The 23454-nt window shown below is 39.0% G+C and overlaps 1 protein-coding gene across 2 annotated transcripts in view; it reads left to right on the top strand.

The window, feature by feature from the left end:
- RNF128 (ring finger protein 128) overlaps positions 1–23454 on the top strand; it is a 98175-nt gene that overhangs the window by 33956 nt on the left and 40765 nt on the right. The window contains exon 1 of one of the 2 annotated variants that reach the window (XM_015105113.3): positions 1167–1871. The exons of the other annotated variant lie outside the window; for it this stretch is intronic. Within the exon in view, the coding sequence (XP_014960599.2) occupies positions 1379–1871 (493 nt within the window). The 5' untranslated portion in view covers positions 1167–1378. Of the gene's footprint in view, positions 1–1166; positions 1872–23454 lie in introns of those variants that run through there. 2 annotated transcript variants of the gene reach the window in all.

Raw genomic sequence — 23454 nt, 5'->3', positions numbered from 1 at the left:
GGCCAGAATACTGGAGTGGGTAGCCTTTCCCTTCTCCAGGGGATCTTCCCAACCCAGGGATCCAACCCAGGTCTCCCACACTGCAGGCAGATTCTTTACCAGCTGAGCTACAAGGGAAGCCCTATACTCTGCTAAGCACTGTTCTAAGGGCTTTATGTGTATGAACTCATTTGATCTGGACAAGTCTATGAGGTAGGTACTATTATCACCCCCATTTTATAGATGATGAGGAAACTGAGGCACGGAGAAGTAATTTTGCCAAGGTTGAAGGTTATCCATGTGTCAGACACCAGAAGTATTAATTGAGTTTAATCCATGCTTATTTATTGAGCACATACTAAATTAATAACTAACAGGGTAAACGAAAATTGTATACTTAAAATAAGGAGAAATCTTAATGCCAAAGTGCCATGAGCGAATTGTCAAGGTGAATCAGGCTCATTTTTGTTAGTGGGCAATGGAGAATGATTGTGTAGATAAGGTCATGAGTTGGCGGAGACATATCCGGTTGGGTAAATCTGGTTTGTGGAAGATGGAAGAGGTTTAGTTTCAAGGAGTATGAAAACAGTCAATCTTTTTTTGAGAGCTAAGATTAGCTTTAGAAGGGGCATCTAATGCAGTAGATTTAGGATGAGGTAAAGGTGAAAGAAAATACACAGGTATGACGCTTGTTTAGAGCAGGAAAGGAAAAATTTTAAAAAAAATAAGATAATGGGTTCTTCCTGCCCCTCCCCCCCGTAGAAGATTAGTAAATAGCCTGCCTAGGTACCACCCACCTACCCAAATTCTCTGGACTGCAACTCAGACCCTTCAGATCTGGGCTTTTTAGAAGTGCTTTTCGCATTCTGGCACCTTAAGCCTGAACAGCCTTGTGGGCAAACGTTACGAGGGAAAAAATACATTCTTGCAGTTCAAAATGGACTCGAATCCTACCAGCGAGCGTTTCTGTTCGCGCTGATTCCACAGTTCCTCACCTGTCCGTTTTTCATACTACGACTCGACACACCTGACCACACAGCTTCCGATCTTAGTCTAAAGCCTTCCCTTCCTGCTACCCTTTTAAGAGGCGGTCCCGCAGTGTCCTTTCCTCCCTCCCAGCCACCTCTACCCCCGGTCGGCGGGGCGGGGCTTCGCGCTAAAACCCCGGAGCCCGACGCGGCCCCGGCAGTCGCGGAGAGGAGTCGAGCCACAAAGGGCTTCCTCTGCGGCAACATCTCCGGCGCGCTACGTGCCCGCCGGCTCTGACCCAGCCCGCCGCGCGCGCCAGTCTCTCCCCGTCCTCTCCCTACCTGGCGCGCACCTGGCCCGGGCCGGGGTCCCGCCGAGAGTCGGGAAGGCGCGTGCGAGGGGCCCTAGGGAACCTCAGAGCGCGCATACCATGGGGCCGCTGCCGGGGGCCGGGGTCTTCTGCCGCGGTGGTTGTGGCTTTTCCCGATTGCTGGCCTGGTGCTTCCTGCTGGTTCTGAGTCCGCAAACCCCCGGCTCCAGGGGAGCCGAAGCCGTGTGGACCGCGTACCTCAACGTGTCCTGGCGGGTTCCGCACACCGGAGTGAACCGCACCGTGTGGGAGCTGAGCGAGGAGGGCGTGTACGGCCAGGATTCGCCGCTCGAGCCCGTGGCTGGGGTCCTGGTACCGCCCGACGGGCCGGGGGCGCTCAATGCCTGTAACCCGCACACGAATTTCACGGTGCCCACGGTCCCGGGGGACTGGGGCAGCAGCGTGCAAGTGTCTTGGTTGGCCCTCATCCAGCGCGGTGGGGGTTGCACCTTCGCAGACAAAATCCATCTGGCTTACGAGAGAGGGGCGTCTGGAGCCGTCATCTTTAACTTCCCGGGGACCCGCAATGAGGTCATCCCCATGTCTCACCCGGGTGAGTGCAGCTATCCAATTGCGCCCCATCAAACCCCTGCCGAGGCCATTTTTCCCATATTTCTCTCAGGGTATTCCTCCCCCTATCCCCTTGCTCCGAAGGAAAACGAGTGTCCTTTCTGTCCCCATCGAGTGAGGCAGGGTCCTCTCTTCCCCAAGCTGCACCCTGCATGGGGGGTTGGGCGGGAAAATCCTTCAGAATTTGCCTCTTTGGTGGAAAAGGGTAAAAACCAACGGATTGCGGGGGCTGGCAACTCGAGAACTGTTGGGGTTCTTTGCGTCGTCTTTTCCTGCTGTTTGTGAGGGTGCTTGCATGGGGTGGGCATTGGTGGTGGGCACTGGGTTTGATATGACTGGGAGGCAGCCTAACCGAGAAGCCCATCTGGAAAATCTGTTCCTCAACCTTGTCCTGATTCACAGCCTCAGGCCCGCCGCAGATTTTTTTTCCCTCCGCTCTCCCTGTTTTCTCTGCGTGTTTCCTCGAATCAGGTACAAGATTGTGTTACTGTGCCCTGTTAACCTCATTCCAGTTTTGTTGGAAACTATGTTCAGCCCTTGGATCCTTCTCTGCCCCTGGGTCTCAGGTCCCAAGTGACTGTTGGCATCGCTGCTTTCCTTGGCCTCTGGGGGAAAAAAAAAAAAATCTGATTTAGTTTATTGAGTGACAAAACAGGTGCCATTAGTGTTACTTAAAAGGGAGAGGTTTATGCACGAGGCTAGCAAGGACCTAGACTTTGGAAAATGTAATCCAGGTAGATCTTACATTTGTGCAGATGAGGTGGGTTACTCTTTTTCCCTTTTCAGTTATCCTTCCAGAAACCTTCTCCCTGTTGAGGTATTCATACCATGTGTACATAGTGATCCTAGGCCCCAAAAGACAAAGAAAAAAATGTGGGGGGATAAAAAGGCAGAGACACATACTGGCAGTATATCATAGTTGTTGAGAGCTGGGCCTCAAGTCAGATGTTGGTTAAATTCTCGCTTGGTTGCTTGCTAGTCCTGTGACCTTGAGCAACTTATTTGAAGTCTAGCCTGGGTTCCCTCCTCAATCAAATAGAAAAGAACTAAGAATGAACCACTCCCACAGGTTTGCCAGGAGGATGAAGTGATTATCCTTTTAGGAGTCACTGGAGAGATGAATCTGCTTGTTTAACTGCTGGAGGTTTTGTGTTTTTCCTAAAACAGTGTGTCTGGCCCTGCCTAGAGAGCACTTGTAGAGTGGCTGGGTGGTATAATGGAAAGGGTGCTGAACTGGAACTCAGGAGATTTGAGCTCATTTTAGTCCCTTCTGTGCCTGTACCAGCTTTGTGACCTTGTACAGGTTACTCACTTAGTCAAATGATAGTACAGAGGTAGGAGGGGGAGGCCAAGTTGCAGATTGTGCAGAGACAAAAATGAACCAAATAAACTCCCTTCCAGCTCTAAAGTGCTGTGATTCTTAGATTTTATATTGAGTAAAGATAGCCGCAACTCTATCTCTTTTGGTTGATAATTCATTGATTAGAATGAAAAGACTTTTTAAAGGCTGATAGAAAGGAAGAATAAGGACTCATAAATTTTAAAGTCCTTCCATTTCAATTGGCTACTTACATGCAACGTTTTGACTTTGCCTCCTCTAAATAAGATTCGTTTGCACGGATGATTTGGAATTGAAAAGTACTCTTTAATTAGAGTTCTGGTTTAGACTGCTTTCATCCTACTTCTGTTTAAGGATATAAGCTTATATTTATCTGATAGTTTTAGGGGACAATAAAATTAATTTTTTTGCATTCCTACTATGTTCCAGGCACTCTGCATACATCTTACTTATACTTTGTGGAGAGATAGTATGGTGTACTAGGAAAAGCACAGGCATTGTAGTCAAGAATGAGAATCAAATTCTGAATTTACCACATAATAGTTTTGTGTCTTGGTCAGATTTTTTAACTTTACTGAGTCTCAGTTTTCCCATCTATAAGATGGAGATATTTACATTGCTGTGATCATTAAGGATAATGTATGTAAACTACCTAGCAGATAATAAATACTTAGTTAAAAGTTAGTTATTATAATAGGCTAATGCTAACAAGATGCAAAAAAAATAATGAGCAAACATAGGCATACACAACTGTCAGGGTAAAGACAAATACACTGGGAATCTAAGCATGGCTCTTTTGTTTCAGAATACTATATAGAAATAAAGCCCTAAATAGCGATCACTTAATTAAAACTCAGAAGAGTGTTTTGACACTTTAAAAAATGAATTATTATCTGAGATATAGCAATGAATTATTATCTGACTGTAACAATGTTACACTTAGGTTAACTAGCTGAAAGAGCTAGCTAGTTACTTGAGAAATGGAATCACATTTCTCCCTTTAACTCCGGAGAAACTACTTTTCAACACAGGGGGAAATCACTTTGCATTTCATCCATGTATGTTGGTAAATATTTTGTTTGCAAAGTGCTGTGTTGTTTGCTTTGCTCATTCCTGAGAGTAATCACAGGTTTCGTTGTAATCTCTGGTCAAAAAACGATTTCTCTTGGATCCTAGTGGCAAAGAGGTAAGACTGAAGTTTAAGTGTTGATTAACTTAATATATATTGCCATGAATTCTACAAGGGCCGCCGAATGTGGAAAAGTCATTGCTGTGGACTTTGTTTTACAAAACCTTTCTCCACCCCCTCTCACAGGGGTCTGTGCTTGAATTGTCCTTCACTGGAATTAGTGCTGATCATCCACACTCCTACCTATCACAGTTCTGTGACCATGAATATCCATTTGTTTCAAGTAATAGAGCTAACTGGTTTAGAGCAGTAGCTTTAACACTTCTGTATATTGGAGAGAAACTCCAGTATCTAACAGCAACCAATTAGAAATTCAGGCTGTTTTTATGGATAACAAATTTTCCCAAAGGGTAGCTATAGCCTTGCAGCAACCTAGCAGTTTATTTCTGTATACTATTTTCCAGAAAATCTTGATTCTTTCAGATAAAAAATTATAAATGATAGATTTCTATTAACAGCTGATCCTGCAATCTCTGGATATTTTTCATTCAAATTGATCCAGAAACAGGGAAGAAAGTTCAGAGAAAATGTTGGTTTCACAGTTAAATCACTATTCGTGTCTTATTTAAATAAGAAAATCAGATAAGAAGCGGCCAAAACTTAGAGTAAGCACTAAAGCCGTCTAAAATGCAGGGTTGTCACGATGAGACACGTTGCGCATGCTCTCGTTATTGCACAACTAACTAGACTGCTTTCCCAAGCAGATGAGCCTGAGCCTTGCATGCTTTCTAATTGAACACAGCCCACGGGTTGAAGTGGTGTCAGTACTTCCTTGTATAGTTTTCCTTGAGTCAACATGTGCAGGCATGAGTTTATTGAAAGACCTGTGCAAAGCTTCCACCTTCATAATCCATGTCGTGCTCACCAGAACTTGAAACATATCAAAAGGATGGCAGGAGAAGCATTATTCCTGAGTGCTGTAAAAAAGTGAATGAACCAAGCCATTTAAGCTAATGAATGATTTGCTGGTCTCCCTTGGAATAGAGTTTGCTATATAAAACAGTTGCTTGTTGTATACATTGTTGGAAGACTTCTTAGAGCATATTAAGAAGATGACCTTTGCCACTTTTTCTTTATTTATTTTTTATTTTTTGGCTGCTCAGTGCAGCATGTGGGATCTTAGTTCCCCAACCAGGGATAGAACCTGTGCCCCCTCCAGTGGGAGTCAGGAGTCTTAACTGCTGGACTGCCAAGGAAGTCCCCAGGTTTTTTTTCTTTAATTGAAATATACTTGTGTGTTGATTTACAGTGTTGTGTTAATTTCAGGTGTATAGCACAGTGATTCAGATGTGCACACACACACACACACACATGTTCTTATTCAGATTCTTTTCCCTTATGTGCCATGCTTAGTTGCTTTAGTCATGTCTGACTCTTTGTGACCCCATGGACTATAGCCCGCCAGGCTCCTCGGTTAGTGGGATTTTTCCAGCAAGAATGCTGGAGTGGATTGCTGTGCCCTCCTCCAGGAGATCTTCCCGACCCAGTGATCAAATCCACGTCTCCTGCATTACAGGTGGATTATTTGCCTGCTGAGCCATTGGGAAGGCCCAATTCCCTTGTAGTTTATAATAAAATATTGAGTATAGTTCCCTGTGCTATACAGTAGGTCCTTGTTATTTTATATAAAGTACTATGTATATGTAAATCCCAAACTCCCTCCCCGTGCCACTTACTATTTTTAAAATCTTAGGCCAGTATTTTACTTCTCTATGTCTTAGTTTTCTCCTATGTAAAATGGACATAATAAAAAACTTGCCTGATAAGGTTAATGGAATTAAATGATATAATACAGATAAAGTGTTTAACACAAAGCCTGACATTTAGGAAGCAACTATAATTTTTCTTAGGATAGGATAGTATTTTAGAAATACATTTGGAGTTAGGATAGGGATAGTTAAATGTATTTTAGAAAATGAAAATTGATTTGTATGTTTGTGGTATATAATTTGAAAATGAATAGCCACGAGTACTCCAAGGTCCATATTATCTGATATCTAACTGTAACTCTTTAGGAATAAGTTGAGTAAACTAAATGCTTTACAAGAAAATAATCTTTTGGCCTGCATATGTTTGTCATTCTTCTCTCAAATAACTGCTTGTCCCTTGAGTAACCAATCTCTTTTCCATTCACAAGGACTTTGGAATAGGATTTTCCACTGGTTTATTACCACTCAGTTCCTTCTCAACCATTTGACATTTAGTTTCTATTCTGTTTTGAGTTTTGCTGTTGTTGTTGTTTGCTTTTTAATTTTTATTTTTTACCCTCTAGTAAGTTGACATCAAAAAGAACCTCTTTAGGCTCAAAAAGAAGTTGAGAAGAGATTGGGTGGTGATGATTTACCAAGGTAAAATACCATTCCAAAATCTATTCTCACGTTCATCCTTTTTGATCTCTCTGCAGAACTCTATTTGATATTGTTGACTGCTCCTTCTTTGAAACTCCTTCCCAAGCAGTCTCTTGCTTCTCTTTCGTTTCATTTCTGTTATTTTATTAACACATTCATCTCACACCTTTTCTCCCTTGCATTCACATCCAGGCCCCCAACACTATCCCTCTAATAAGTATCTGCCACGTCCAGTTGATTTAAACTTTTCCTTCTCACATATGTTCCCTTCTCCCTCACAATTGTTATTACACTGCTTACGGTTCCAAATGTCTTCTAGTGGAAACAAATGCTTAGCCTCCTAATTGGTCTCCCTGCCTTCAGTCACTTCTTCCTTTTCAGTTCTTCCATGTGGCCACTGGAACATAGCTCTGGACACATATATGCCATTACTCAAGAGCCCATTACTTATAATTTTTAGATTATGTTTCTCAGCGTGGCATATACACTCTTAATAATCTAGTCCCAACCTATTTTTGAAGCTTTATGTACCTCTTGTCTCATATTGATCCTGAAACGTATTCTCTACCCTTTCCCATTATCATTCCTTTGCTCATACTTCTGCTTTTGCCTATGTACCCTTTTCTTCCCAGCTCTGTTGATCAGAAACTCACCCATCCTTCAAAACCCAACACAGATGCCTCCTCATCGTTGAAGGTTTTCATAATTCCTTCTTTTCCCCTTCTCACCACAGCCCCCACAACCAAAAACAAAATAATCTCTTATCTCCCATAGAATTCCATCCATTATAAATACTTTCTGCATTTTGCTGGTAGTTTTTGTTCATGTATTTTCTCTTCCTACTGTATTGTAATCATTTTAATGTTTTATTAATTTCATATTCCCCATAGGAACCTTTATTAACTTCCCTGTTGGCTCAGTGGTAAACAATCTGCCTGCCAATGCAGGAGATGCAGATTCCATCCCTGGGTTGGGAAGATCTCCTGGGGGAGGAAATGGCAACCCACTCCAGTATTCTTGCCTGGAAGATCCTGCGGACAGAAGAGCCTGACGAGTATACATGGGATCGTAAAAGAGTGGGACTTGACTTAGTGGCTAAACAACAACAATTTAGAAACCTTTTTACTGTATGTGCTTTGAAAATAGTTGTTGAGTGGCCTTAAATACATAAGAATGACAAAGGATCATAAGGTTCCCTAGAAAACTATCTAAAAAAAGGGATTGAAACTCAATTCACTGAACATTTATCAAGGGTCTACTGTATGCTAAGTACTGAGTTTCCTGCCTCAATATACAAAAAAAGAAATAAGATTATATAAATACTTTAAGATTGCAAGCACCCTAACTTATATGGTGGTCATCATCATGTGCTAGTTTATGGTTTTTAAATAGTAATATGACCTAGATAACAAAGAAACAATGACAGTAAGTATTTCTGTTGAACCTTCCCTTTTCTATTTTTTTAATATTAAAAAAATTTGATTTATACCATTAAATTTATGTCTCCAACTAAAATGCTTCCATTGAACATGTTGGTGAATGTTGAATTCCATAATATAAAAATTCCATAATATAAAAATCAATATAGCTTGATTGAGGAATTGTTTTTCCCCTAGTCCATGGAAGATGTGTGGTGTCTCATCTAGAATGCATTTAGTCTCTATTCTTAGGCTTCAGTGGAGGACATAGAGGAGAGTACCAAAGATATTGTCTAAATTATTTTCTGATTATAAACTTAACTATGCTTCTTGCAGAAAACTTGGAAAATACAGAAAACTAAAAATAAGAGCTCCACATAATTCTACAATGCAGAGACGGTATCGTTAATATCCCTTCTTGTCTCTTTTTCCATATATAGGTATAGTTTGGTATCCTACTTTTATCATGAATATTAATACAGTATTAAGAAAATACAATTTAAAGGAAAACAGAAAAAACCATAAATGTAACCGTTTTACCATTTGGGGGTGCTTTTGTTGTCATTTTCTCCCTTTGCTCTGTATATGTATTATGTAAAGAATTATAATTATATACTAGATATGCAGTTTTGTATCCTACTTCTTGTTGTAAGCATTTTCCTGTGTAATTAAAAATAGAAAGAGGGTTTTCTTATAAGCTGAAGATGGCAGTCTTTGGTGGGGGTGGGAATTGAGCTTCTTTTCCAATAACTAGCAAAAAGAAGTGCAGAAATGGTGATGGGGAGGGATGTGAATTGGAACATTTAAAACAAAAATATACCCCAGAGAGCTTTATATAAAATATGCTAACTAGTCAAAAACATGATCTGGTCTAACACATATTCATTGCCTATTGTGGCCTTGGCCTTTTGAAAGATTTGATCACCATTTGTGCCTTAGTTCCTCTTCTCCTACAGTATTCTTATAATATTCCTATATTATAGGAATTAGGTCACAAATGAAGTTTACACCCAGTTTCCTTGTTGCTTGGTTAAGCAGCACCTCATTGACTAAAATGGCTTTTCTTATTCATGATGGCCACTGAACTATAAACTATTGTTGGGTTTTCCCCAAAGTTTGCCTGATAGGGTACCACGAGTACTGCTTAGGGGTGAATAATTTATTGTATATGTAAATTTTATTGACGAATAATGTACATACCAAAAAGGTACGGAAATAATTAGTGTATAGGTCAGTGAATTTTCACAAAGTGAGCACACTTGTGTAACCAGCACCTGGATCAAGAGGCAGGATAGTCCCAGAACCCCAGAAGGCTACCTTACACCCCACAGTGAAGACCCTTTGAAGCAGCACAATTGTCAACTTTGTCTTCAGAGGAAATGACTTCTTACAGCATGTGGTAGGAGCCCACTCGCCCACAGAAACAAATCCTACACTGCACTGGAGCTAGTTAACGGTGGTTGATCCTCAGCTACACATTATAGGGAGTTATTTCCAAGCACTTTTTGACAAAGTTTTTAAGCCAGTTCAGAATTGCCACATTTAGCTGTTAACACCCACTTTGGAGCCCTGTGGGCAAAGCAGAGCACAAGGGCTCTTTGTTATTTTTCCATTTCCTGTTCTGCCTCTTTCAGCTGTGTGTACGTCTTTCTGTATATCATGACATATAATTATTGCCTGAATTTACCCCTAGGCTTGTTACATTATTGATTGCTTCCAGAAAGAAAGTTTGGTGATTTATGCCCGACTTCATGGAGGCTGTTAGGTTCAGAACCTAGACATGAGTTACTTGGTTTTAATGCTTGAATGCTCAAGTTAGATACAAATCAGTGATTTTGAGTTAACCCTATTTATTTTGACCTTTTTTGAAAGAAGATGGTGCTTGAACTCACTTGGTGTGTGTGTGTGTTTCTCTCAGAATATCAGTCATTATCATTTCAGATAAAATGTTGAATAAGCTTAGTTAAATGCTGCCTGCAACTAAAAAGTCTTAGCCTTTGAAAAGAAAACACACCAAAATGTTAACCGTGGTTATATCCAGTTGCTGGAGTTATAGGTGATTATTGTTCTCTTCATTATAATTTGTCTCTATTTTATGAATTTCCTAAAATGAATGTTTTGTACTTAATCAGAAAAATAATGTTATTTAAAAATCCAAAATACTCCTATAGTGTTCATAAATCCAAAAGAAAGCATTAATTATGTGACTATACCAATAGCAGGAACAAAGCATACCTAATGATAGAAATGATTTATAGACTATTATTAGAATTTAAAGAAGAATTACTTTGGTTTTTTTAATATATCTAACTCACAGAATTGTTAGCATGGTCCTTTCTTGTTAATACTGATTTTTCTGTATGTAAAATAAGCCTTGAACACTAAAGAACTTTAAAGACTGACTTTTTCAATTTATAATATAGAATGTTTCTCTTCTCTTTACCCTTTGTATTATGATTGGTATTTTTCCTTTCCCCCCTTTTGTACATACCTTACCTTTCTTTTTTTTTTCATCTGTTTATTTTCCATAAGAGTCCTGCTTGCCCTCACAAGCCCTCTTCAATATCTTTTCTACTCAATACTTTTAAAATTAATGCTAAATTTAATAGCTTAATATGAAGAATCCGATATATTGGCAGTTTTCACCCATGACACACTTGAGTTCATCTGATGACAATTTGTTGTTCAGCCACTCAGTCATGTCCAACTATTTGAGACCACACGGGCTGCAGCACCCCAGGCCTTGTCGTTTACTATCTCCTGGAGTTTGCTCAAATTCACATTCATTGAGTTGGTGATGCCATCCAACCATTTCATCCTCTGTCATTCCCTTCTCTTTCTGTCTTCAATCTTTCCCAGCATCAGGGTCTTTTCCAATGAGTCAGCTCTTCGCATCAGGTGGCCAAAGTATTGGAGCTTCAGTCTCAGCATCAGTCTTTCCAATGAATATTCAGGGTTGCTTTACTTTAGGAAGGACTGGTTTGATCTCCTTGCAGTCCAAGGGACTCTCAAGAGTTTTCTCCAACACCACAGTTTAAAAGCATCAATCTTTGGTGCTCAGCCTTCTTTATGGTCCAACTCTCACATCCGTACATGACTACTGGAAAGACCATAGCTTTGACTATATGGACCTTTGTCAGCAAAGTGATGTCTCTGCTTTTTAATATGCTGCCTAGGTTTGTCATAGATTTCTTTCAAAGAGCAAGTATCTTAATTTCATGGCTGCAGTCACCATTCGCAGTGATTTTGGAGCCCGATAAAATAAAGTCTGTCACTGTTTCCATTGTTTCCTCATCTATTTGCCATGAAGTGATGGGACCAGATGCCATGATCTTAGTTTTTTGAAAGCTACATTTTAAGCCAGCTTATTCACTCTTCCTCTTTCACCTTCATCAAGAGGCTCTTTAATTCATCCTTACTTTCTGCCATAAGGGTGGTATCATCTGTATATCTGAGGTTATTCATATTTCTCCCTGCAGTCTTAATTCCAGCTTATGCTTCATCCAGCCTGGCATTTCACGTGATGTACTCTGCATAGAAGTTAAATAAGCAGGATGACAGTATAAAACCTTGATGTACTCCTTTTCCAATTTTGAACCAGTCCATTGTTCCATGTCTGGTTCTAACTGTTGCTTCCTGACCTGCATATAGGTTTCTCAAGAGGCAGGTCAGGTGGTCTTGTATTCCCATCTCTTTAATAATCTTCCACGGTTTGTTGTGATCCACACAGTCAAAGGCTTTAGCATAGTCAATGAAGCAGAAGTAGATGTTTTTCTGGAACTCTCTTCCTTTTTCTAGGATCCAGTGAATGTTGGCAATATGATCTCTGGTTCCTCTGCCTTTTCTAAATCCAGCTTGAACATCTGGGAGTTCTTGGTTTACGTACTGTTGAAGCCTATCTAGGAGAATTTTGACCGTGACCTTGCTAACATGTGAAATGAGTGCAATTGTGTGGTAGTTTGAATATTCTTTGGCATTACCTTTCTTTGGCATTGGAGCGAAAACTGACCTTTTCCAGTCCTGTGGCGGCTGCTGAGTTTTCCAAATTTGCTGGCTTATTGAGTGTAGCACTTTTACAGCGTCATCATTTAGAATTTGAAATAGCTCAGCTGGAATTCCACCACCTCCACTAGCTTTGTTCGTAATGATGTTTCCTAAGGCCCACTCCACTTTGCACTTGAGGATGTCTGGCTCTAGGTGAGTGATCACACTATCATAGTTATCTGGTGGCTCAAATCATGAACTCATTATGGCAAAATTCAGACTTAAATTGAAGAAATAGGGAAAACCACTAGGCCATTCAGGTATGACCTAAATCAAATCCCTTACGATTATACAGTGAAAGTGACAAATAGATTCAAGGGATTAGATCTGAAAGACAGAATTCCTGAAGAACTGTGGATGGATGGAAGTTTGTAACATGGTACAGAAGGCACTGATGACTTAGCTTTTGTCATTCTAGAAAAGAGGAAGAAACTTTATGAGAATAAGGGCAAAGGAGAATCATGGTATTCTTATTTTACAGTTTATTAATGATGTGCAGAACATACAAGCTCAATCAAAATTGTATTTAACACATCATTAAAATTGAATTACAGGTCTTCCTTGACATGATGGAGTTACATCCTGGTAAACCCATCATAAATGGAAAATATCATAAGTCAAAAATGCATTTAATACACCTAACCTGCCTAACATGATAGCATATTCTTTAATATGCTCAGAACATTTATATTAGCCTACAGTTGTGCAAAATCATCTAACACAAAGCCTATTTGATAATAAAGTGTTGATTATCTCATGTAATTTATCGAACACTGTACTGAAAGTGAAAAACAATTATTGTATGGATACACAGTGGTTGTAAGTATATTAGTTGTTTACTTTCATGGTAATATGGCTGACTGCTGCTGCTCAGTGAGGATTGTACCACTCAAAAGTCACACCATCGTAAGTTGGGAACCTTCTGTGCTTGTTTTTTGGGGGCTTCCCAGGTGGCGCAGTGGTAAAGAATCTGCCTGCCAATGCAGGAGATGCAAGAAATGCTGGTTCGATACCTGAGTTAGGAATATCCCTTGGAACAGGAAATGGCAACCCCCTGCAGCATTCTTGCCTGGAAAATCCTATGGACAGACGAGCTTGTGGGCTACAGTCCATGAGATTGCAAAGAGTTGGACACAACTGAGCATGCGTGTATTTGTTTTTTAAATTGGCATTTCCTTTGAAATAATACTTTGCTATGCACAGGTTGGTGGTTTGCACAAGAAATTGTCAAATTCAAGGGTAGCGGTTATACCACTTCTTTTCCTCTTAGGATACATTTTGTGTCCTACTTTTCTACATGCTTCCTTTGCCTTTCATAGCTCAATCAATTCCACCTTAGATATAGTCTCTCTCTCTTGCTTTCGCTTTTATTCTGTCTTGCTGAGTCCCATTTTTACAAAAAAGTTTGAGCTTCTTTCTATGTGATGCCATTTCTTTTGAAGTGAAATTAGGCATAAAGAAGCCAGTGCTGTCAATATCTTAACAACCTTAAATGTGTCCGTAACTACTCCCACAGTCTCTACAAAAACTTCCCATCAACCATTTAATCCTCCTGATTAAATATGCATTTTCTCATGTCCCAGCATTTAAGATATTTTAAATGTTTTGGATTTTTTGCTTGCTTGCCTAAGTATTTCTGAGATTTTTTTTTCTGAGTTTTATTATTAATTTGGGTTTTTAAGTAATAATTTATATTTGCTTTGAAGTTTTTAGTCCTCAAAGCATTTCCCATGGAAATAATCTGGGGATTAATTTGGGAGCTCAAACTCTGTTTACCAACATTACTATGGGAAAATGTATTGTCTCTAGTTCCAAACAACTCATTTGCAGATGAATTTCTGAAACACAACCCATCAGTGTTTCTGTTGTGGTTTTTGTTCATAATGATAGCTCCATTAAATATGGTTTATTAGGTTCTCCCCAATCATGCTAGTTTAGAGAGATTTCTCTACTTAATCCGTTTCTTTGCGATGTTGACCAAAGCACTACCTCACTTTTACATGTGTTTTACCTTAAGGAATCTCCATTTTGTTTTCCTAACCTATGATCATCTTGGAGGTTGGCTTATTTTAATAGCATTTGTAATGTTCCCAAAAGTTTCAAGAATGTAATTTTGATTTGTGGCTTAGCCATTAACAGATTTCCAAGTCCTTACATCTTTTCTCATTTTAGAGGATTTCAACAGTCATTCAGATGAAGGCTAAAAAAGTGTGATTATATTGAGTAAAGTTTTCATTAGTAGATATACACAAGCAACCTATATTTCACAAAATTCCAAAGTGCTTTGAGTTATAGGAGTGCTTCAAAGTTTTGCATCCCACCACCATCATTTCATCTTGGCAAGAGAGCAGGATGTGTAAAAGAAACGGAAACTGGCCAGTGCAAAAGCATCAGTCACCTCCCTTGCCCTAGACCTCAACCCTCCCCCTACTTTGCTGCTGCTGTCTGGCTAATGTCTTTTGGTTGAACTGGCAATCAAGATAAGGAAATTGACTTACTTTGACTAATGTAATTAAAGGTTAAGAGATTACCCTTTGTTAGCAAGGAAAGATACATGATTACTCTTTTTTATTTCAACCTATTGTGCTAGAGGTGAATGTGTTCTATTTGAAATTGGGAGATAGCATACTGCAATGGAAAAACAGATGTCCTTGAGTCAGACTGCTCTTTTTGAATTTCAGCCCTACTAATTAATATACATGTAGTCTTGGGCGAGTTTTTGACCTGGACTTCATTTATCTTGATTTATATAAAGGAGGGGTAATTAATGCCCATTTCCTGTGATACTGTAAATAAAGTATTTGGCCTGAGGTAGGTGTTTTGTGACTGTTAGTTCTCTTGAACCTTTTGTTGACAGTTTTTTCTTTTTTTAACTAAACATAATATTTCAACTTTGATTATTACAGCTGTTCACCACCTCATTTTGAAATAAGTAATTGCTTTATATGTAGAAGTAGGAAAAAAAATGTGGCATCTAAATTGCTATTTTTCTGGCAGTTTTTGAAAAATGCAGGTAGAAATCACATAATCAAGAAACTGAAACAACTCTTGTCCTTCTCCCCTGTGTATTTCCATTTTAAGCAGCAGCAGGACCTTAAAATCAAGATGTTAAGCTCTAACAATAGAAATGGCTTTGAACCTTTTGAGGGCTAAGTGGACCAAAGATCAGGAACTAAGGAATGAGGTAGATTTTAACTTAAATCCCAGATCTATCATGTAATAGCTTTGTGACCTTAACCAAATTATTCTCTATAACAGGAGTCCCCAACCTCTGAGATCGAATGCCTAATGATCTGAGGTGGAGCTGATGTAATACTAATAAATTAATAATAATTATTAATAGTAAATTAATAATTTATATTAATAAAGTGCGCAATAAATGTAATGCACTTGAATCATCCTGAAACCATCCTCCCACCAACCCCAGTCCATGGATAAATTGTTTTCCGTGAAACTGGTGCCTGGTCTCAAAATGGTTGGAGATCACTGCTCTATAAGACTCATCTATTGAACGGGGGATGATAGTTGTACCTGTTTCATAGGGTTATTATGAGACATAAATTAGACAATATATAGTACACTTAGTACATAGCTTTGTTCATTAAAAAATAGCTTAACCACCTCCTTATCCTCATGTATAGCCCTATCTGGAGACTGGCAGTATATATCTCTGCGGGACTTCTCAGAACCTCTGAGAAGTGTAGATGAGTCTAAAACACTTTAACTTTGTCTAATGCATTATTTTCTAAACTTATTTATCTATAGAATGCTTTTTATCTCAGAATACTAAACATCTGAAATATAAATTGGAAAACACTGATTACCAAGCACTTGATAACTTCTTTCCTCTCTTTCGTTCTCTCCCCCTCCCCCTCCCCCTGTCTTTCTGTGTCTCTCTTAGACTGACCTCATACTTTAACTGTACCAAAGTCCTGTCAGTGTCAAGGAGTGACTACACCAGTTATCTCACTATGATAAGAAAGAATGTTTTCAGCTGTGATGACAAACATTTATGTTTCTTGGTACTAATATGGTACCTTTTAATTCAAGTTAATGTAACTTTATAGTTGCACAGGTTTATTCTCCTTATTGACTCTCAGAAACAACTTATTGTGAAAAGATAAAAACAAATTAGACAGGTTTGTGTTCGTTTTTATAAATTAGTGTATGGGCCTAACTTAGCTTAGCCTTTGCAATAATTAATACAGGAGGAAATTTAGTATTCTCAGCTAGCAGAGGGTCCTTATTTATGAATTTTTTATACTAAATGGTACTACAATTTCTGTAGAGGCATACCAAATTCTCTTTTTCTCTGATTCACATACCTAATAGAATACTAATTTAACATCTGTAACTTTTGCCTACGTAGGTTCTTGTGACAGGATCAAAATGAATACCTTATCTCTCAACATAATGCTCTTTCTGATTTAATGATTAATGCAATTTCCAATCTAATTCCCCTGTTATAAACTGTACGTGAAGAGAAGACACACAAAAAGAGGTTCCAATTGCAGCAAAAGTTTGAATACCCCTTTATGACCAGCCTTGTGACTGGATATTGTAGTAGGAGAATAGTAACAGGAAGTAGGTGAAGATAAACAATGACCTGGTCCTTACATTTTCAGCCTGTGTTGCCTATTTTGTGGCTAATAGTGATATTTTTGTTTGGCACTCAAATATCAATAAAGGTAGGGCTTTTTGTTGTTAAGTTGCTCAGTCACGTCTGACTCTTTGCAACCTTATGGACTGCAGCACGCCAGGCTTCCCTGTCCTTTACCATCTCCCAGAGCTCGCTCAAACTCATGTCCATTGAGTTGGTGATACCATCCAACCATCTTTTCCTCTGTCCTCTCCTCCTCCTGCATTCTATCTTTCTCAGTTTCAGAGTTTTTTCCAGTAAGTTGGATCTTTGCCTCAGGTAGCCAAAGTATTGGAGCTTCAGCTTCAACATCAGTCCTTCCAATGATATTCAGGACTGATTTCCTTTACGGTGGACTGATTGGATCTCCTTGCAGTCCAAGGGACTCTCAAGAGTCTTCTCCAACACCACAGTTCAAAAGCATCAATTCTTCAGTGCTCAGCCTTCTTTATGATCCAACTCTTACATCCATACATGGACTACTGGAAAAACTATAGCTTTGACTATACAGACTTTTATAGGCAAAGTAATGTCTCTGCTTTTTAATATGCTCTCTAGGTTTGTTGTGTCTTTTCTTCCAAGGAGCAAGCATCTTTTAATTTCATGGCTGCAGTCACTAAGGCTTTTGGATCAACACAAAAATGTCACTCTCTAGAGTCTGGCCATATTTAAGGTTCCGAGTACATTTTCCTTTCATGCATTCTTGTACTAGTTTCACATGATCTGGAAATTTGAGGGTTAAGTGGCAAGTGATGGAGGCCATATCTGAATTTTATTTTATGCCTAGGCTATGGCCTCCTTTTGTGCTCATCCCATCCCTCACCCAATACGGTAGTAATTTATTCAGTGGAATTCTCCTTCTCAAGGTCTCACATTACAAGAAAACAGAATCAATGACTACAAGGAGAAAAGAGCACTATAATTTTCTAACATTTGTATAAGTTTTCTTTCCTTGAAACCCTAAATCTCCTGTTTAACTTTTTTTTTAAACTGCTCAATAAAGATCAGGTTATTATTAACCTGTGATGTATATATTGTAAGTCAGTAATTCCTTTACCTTGAGCCATTAAATATTCTTATCAGATTCTGAATAGTTCTGGATATTGTGTAGTTTATTATCCCAAAGGATTGAATACATTGATGCTATGGAGTTTACTGACTAGCATTCCTCTGGAAAACAGTAATAAATAGCAACAACAAATGTTGAATTGGTTTCTCAAAATCTTACCTCCCCCAAACAAAAACTGTAGCAATAGAAAACTTTAGCATAAACATTTTAATGCAATCACAGAATACCCTTTTAACCAAATAATATACATCCTAGAATTTCTGCCTGGCCTGGCAATAGCATATCTTATTATTTTCTTTTCCTCAGTATCAGCACAAATTTAAGGTGGTATAAATACTCAACCTGTTCCAATACTTCAAGACCTTTTATGTTCTCTGAACTTCCTCATAAGTGCCCAAACAACCAATCTCCTAGTGAACCAGGATGGCTGTCTGGGCTCTAACTTGAACTTGGCACTAAAATGATATCTGTCCAGCTCCTGAATGCAATTGTGAAACTATAGTGAACTAAAACCGCAGGATGGAGAGGGATTATTGCGATCATTAATACTGCTCTGGCTCTATGTTGATGTCAGTGGCATCAGCACTGAAGCAGTAACCGTCACACTGAACCCAAGATCTGCAGAGTAGGATTAGATTAGTATTTAATTTGTTGCTTATTATAGATATGTCCTTGCTGTAGGCAGATGTGTCTTGAAGATATGCCATTGTTGAATGTAGGGAGGTGATTCATCTTAGACTGTTCATACAATTATCTTTAATGATGAATTTGTTTTCAGATTCAATCAATATTCAAATTGTCACTAAATATAGCATTCTTAAATTGCATTCATCAAACATTTGACGTGTGTTATGTGCCAGGCACTCTGTTAGACATTGTAGTTTCAGTGATAAAAAACCCAGTCCCTAATATGAAAGAGTCCATAATTTAGTGAAACTCAGGTAAATCAGATAACCTCAAGGAAGCCTGCACTAGACAGTGTAAAACCTGACTATCTAATGTAGATGAGTCAGGATCTTACGAAAGGAGGCTGAACTTTATTTTGTAGGTGAATTAAGCTACAGAGCTTTATGGAGTCCGGTTAGGGATCTTTGGCAAAGAACTCTTTAAGAGCCTTTGGCAAAGGAATTACGTGAACATTTTTCCCATTTAGAAAAATTTATCTGGTAGCCATGAGGGGAATGAATTGAAGGACTGAGACTGGTAGCTTGGAAACTAGCTAGCAGGTTGTTACAGTGATTTAGGTGGCACTAATGCAAGGAGATCCACCAGTCCATCCTAAAGGAGATCAGTCCTGGGTGTTCATTGGAAGGACTGACGTTGAAGCTGAAACTCCAATACTTTGGCCACCTGATGCGAAGAGCTGACTCATTTGAAAAGACCCTGATGCTGAGAAAGATTGAGGGCAGGAGGAGAAGGGGACGACAGGATGAGATGGTTAGATGGCATCATCGACTCAATGGACATGGGTTTGGGTAGACTCTGGGAGTTGGTGATGGATAGGGAGGCCTGGTGTGCTGTGGTTCACGGGGTCGCAAAGAGTCAGACACAACTGAGCGACTGAACTGAACTGAACTGAAGTGGTAAAGAACCCACCAGCCAATGCAGGAGATGTAAGAAATGCAAGTTTGATTCCTAGGTCAGGAAGATTCCCTGGAGGAGGGAATGGCAAGCCACTCCAGTATTCTTGCCTAGAGAATCCCATGGACAGAGGACCCTGGTGGGCTAGAGTCCATGGGGTTGCAAAGAGTTGGATACAACTGGAGTGACTTAGCACAGCACAGTGATTTAGGTGAGACACAATGGTGACAATGGAGCTGTGTTAGAAAAGAAATGGACCTGTTTCTTATGTGGCTGATTTTCTAACTTCTCTCTATGAAGTACTTACTGATAAAATAAGTCTATTGGCAAAGTCTTTCTGTGCAGAGTCAAGGATTGGCATTGTTCTAGCTAGAGTGACTGGACCACTGTCTTGAAACTCCTTGGCCATAACATCAGTCAAGTTATAACCAAACTTCAGCCAATGTTTCTAGAAGTATGGGTCACAGACTACATGCAATCAATGAACCCACAGAACTTGTTAAACTGCAGTTTCCTGAGCCTCACCCCAGACATACTGAATTAGGGAATGGGGCTTAGGAATTTCAATGTTTTAACAAGTTTCCTAGGTAATCTCATGCATGTTAAAGTTTGAGGATCATTGATCTAGTCCCATAGTTTTCAAAATATGATCTCGGAGCACTGTTCCCTGTGATTCTTTCAGGGAACCATGAGGTCAAAACTGTTTTCATAATACTATGTAGACATTATTTGCAGAATTCACTGTGTTGACATTTACATGGATGGTTTAAAAGCAGTGGTGGGTAAAAGCTGCTGGCACCTTAGCACCAATTAAGACAGAAGCAGCAAACTATATTGTATACGTTCTATGCATTTGCAGTAAAAAGCAAACGCCAGTTTCACTTAGGACTGTTCTTGATGTAACAGTAAGAATAATTAATTTTTTTGAATCTCTACACAACTTTTTTTTTTTTTACCTGTTCTGTGTGGTAACAATGGGAAGTAGTTGAAAGCACTCATATGACTGAGTTGTGAGCCAAACTAGTTGTTGTCTCCAAACAACTGCTTTTTAATTTGAAAGAACTACCGACAAACAATAGTTATGTAGCCTTTTGTCAAAAATGAGCTAAATGAATCTGTCCTTTGTATGCTAAGTCGCTTCAGTCATGTCCAGCTCTTCGTGACCCTATGGATTGTAGCCTGCCAGGCTCCTCTGCCCATGGGATTCTTCAGGCAACAGTACTGGAGTGCTTAGCCACACCCTCCTCCAGGGGATATTCCTGACCCAGGGATCAAACCTGTGGCTCTTGCAGCTCCTGCATTGCAGGAGATTCTTTACCACCGCTGAGCCCCCAGGGAAGCCCTTTCAAAGAAAACAAATGATAACATTTGCTGCTAATGGTAAAATTCAAGTGTTCAAGCAAAAATTAGGGTTTTGGAAAACTTTTACCTACCACATGACCTGACAGTTTCTAAAACTTAGACTTTTCCAGTGAAAACTGTAGCAATATTAACAACCATGATTTTTTTTATATTGTATAATCTTGAAATGAGTCATCATTTTTAAAATCTGCATAATTCAGTGAATCAGTATTATCCAGATGACCAATGCATGGTATCACAAAACCATGCATAGATAAAGGATCCATTCAATATATTAGATCAATTGATTTTCATTTAGCTAAGTAGAAAGAATTGATTGATAGGATTTCAAATTCTCCCTTGCACCTAATATTTAAGAAACTACCACTTATTGAGTTTTGTTGTAACATAAAAGAAGAATATGTACAATTATTTGAAAATGCTATTAAAACACTCTTCAATCTTCTGATTACATATTTGTGTGAGTACAGATTTACCTTCATATATTTCAACCAGAAAAACAGTTAGGTCTAATGCAGAAGCAGGTATGAAGATCCAGCTGTCTTCTATTGTCTGACATTAAAGAGGTTTGCACAAATGAAAATGCCATCATGACATTTTTTGGAAAAATAGTTATTTTTAATAAAAATGTTAATTACATTAATATATATTTATAGCTGTTACATATGAATGAATAAATATTTCTAAAATTCCTGTTAATTTCTAATATGGTTTATATGAATAGAAATAATCTACATAAACAAAAGTTCTTTGGAGAGTTTAAAGGAATCCTAAATCCATAAATTTAGAGAAATGTTGATCTAGCCCTTGGGTTCTTAACAATGTGCTAAACATTACCACTTGTGGAAATCAGAATAGGCCTGGCAGGACTAGGTTTTTTAAATAAGAATCCTAAAAATTGTTTACCTGTGAATATGGTATCAAAAAATTATGCATCTGTGACTTTTTGAACAGTATTGTTTCTAATTTTCTAGTGCCTTTAATATGCTATTTCCTGAAAGTTCCAGCTGCCTGAAATTTTTTGGTGCCATATCAAATCTGTCACCTAATCTCTAAAGTATTATTACCTTCAAAATCTTAGAGCAGAAGTACTTGGGGATACAGGGCAGAAAGAAAGTCAACTTATTGAACTACCCATGGCTGTGTGCCTCTGTTTCACTTGTTGGCTTAAAAGAATGATAATAATAAAAGATGATTTTGGTCATCTTCACTGCCACCACCCTTCCCTCAAAAAGATGATTTGTAACAGTGCAAAAAGTTAAGAACCATGGCTTTAACCAACAGGCAACCTGTACTAAAAGCTGTTTCATATTCTGCAGTAGACTAGAATTTACCTCAAGGCTAGTTAGGAGTGTCCGTCTGTCCTAAGTCACTTCAGTCATGACCGACTCTTTGTGACCCTATGGATTATAGCCCACCAGGCTGCTCTGTCCATGGGATTCTCCAGGCAAGAATACTGGAGTGGGTTGCTGTGCCCTCCTCCAGGGGATCTTCCTGATTGAGGGAGGAAACCAGTGCCTCCCTGCATTCCTGCAAGAACTTCTGCAGTTCCTGCATTTCAGGTGAATTCTTTACCTCTAAGCCACCAGGAAAGCCCCATAACACATTAAAGGGATGTGCAGTACTGGTTTGTCTGGTTCCCAGTAAACCACAAACATATATTTCCAGATACTTTTAAGAAAGCACTTGTATATTTGTTTGTTGAGGTGCAATGAAAAAAACTATTTTTTTTTAATTGAGAGCTGCTATGAAGCAGTCAATTGAATAAACTAAATTTGGTTTGTTGGTAACTGGTAGTAACCAGAAGCGAGCAAAAAACAAGTTGTCACAAAACAGGAATTTGCGTAAAGAGAAGTTAGTTTGGCTTAAAAGTTTAGATAATTTTTTTTTTACTCATTTTTAAAAAATTCCACTTAGGACTGCTTGGTTTGGGGAGCTTTGGTATCCCTCTTTGAAGTACATTGACCTTCCCCAGTTGTCCAAAGAGTTTGGGCTATAGGGAAGGAAACTGGGAAACTGAGCCTTTAAAAGCTACTTGGTGAGGACTTCCTGGTGGTGCAGTGGTTGAGACTGTGCTTCCACTGCAAGGGTCCGGGTTCAAGGCCTGGGTCGTGAACTAAGGTCCCAAATGCCATGGTGGTGTGGGCCAAAAAAAAGGCTACTGTGAACAAATGAATATTCAAGAGGTTCACTTGAATTGGTTCAGGAGGAAATGTTTGTTAGAAAATTATGTTGAAATTCACCACACCTAGATCTTGTTCATTCCATATACAAGTGAATTCAGGAGCGTTGACCCCACTGTATCATCAGAATGAATGTGAGCTTAGTTTTTTAAGAGCTACTTTGGCTTTCAGTTGCCCTTATTATTTATAAGTCACTCATTGTGAAGATTTCTTTTCTAATATTAATAGTGAAAAACTTGTTGAAAGAGATATTAGAACAGCTTTCCTCAGCTCCTTGTATTTTGTATTTGAATGCCAAGATGCTGTAAGTATGTCATCATTATGCTTAGGATATTTCATATTTTATAAAATATTTTAGAGTTCATTTTACATTTTGACACGTTAATATTAAAGT

Source organism: Ovis aries, chromosome X, assembly GCF_016772045.2.
Source record: "Ovis aries strain OAR_USU_Benz2616 breed Rambouillet chromosome X, ARS-UI_Ramb_v3.0, whole genome shotgun sequence".
Classification (NCBI taxonomy): Eukaryota; Metazoa; Chordata; class Mammalia; order Artiodactyla; family Bovidae; genus Ovis; species Ovis aries.
The sequence above is the reverse complement of the archived record's forward strand: the minus strand, read 5'-3'. Positions and strand labels throughout refer to the sequence as shown.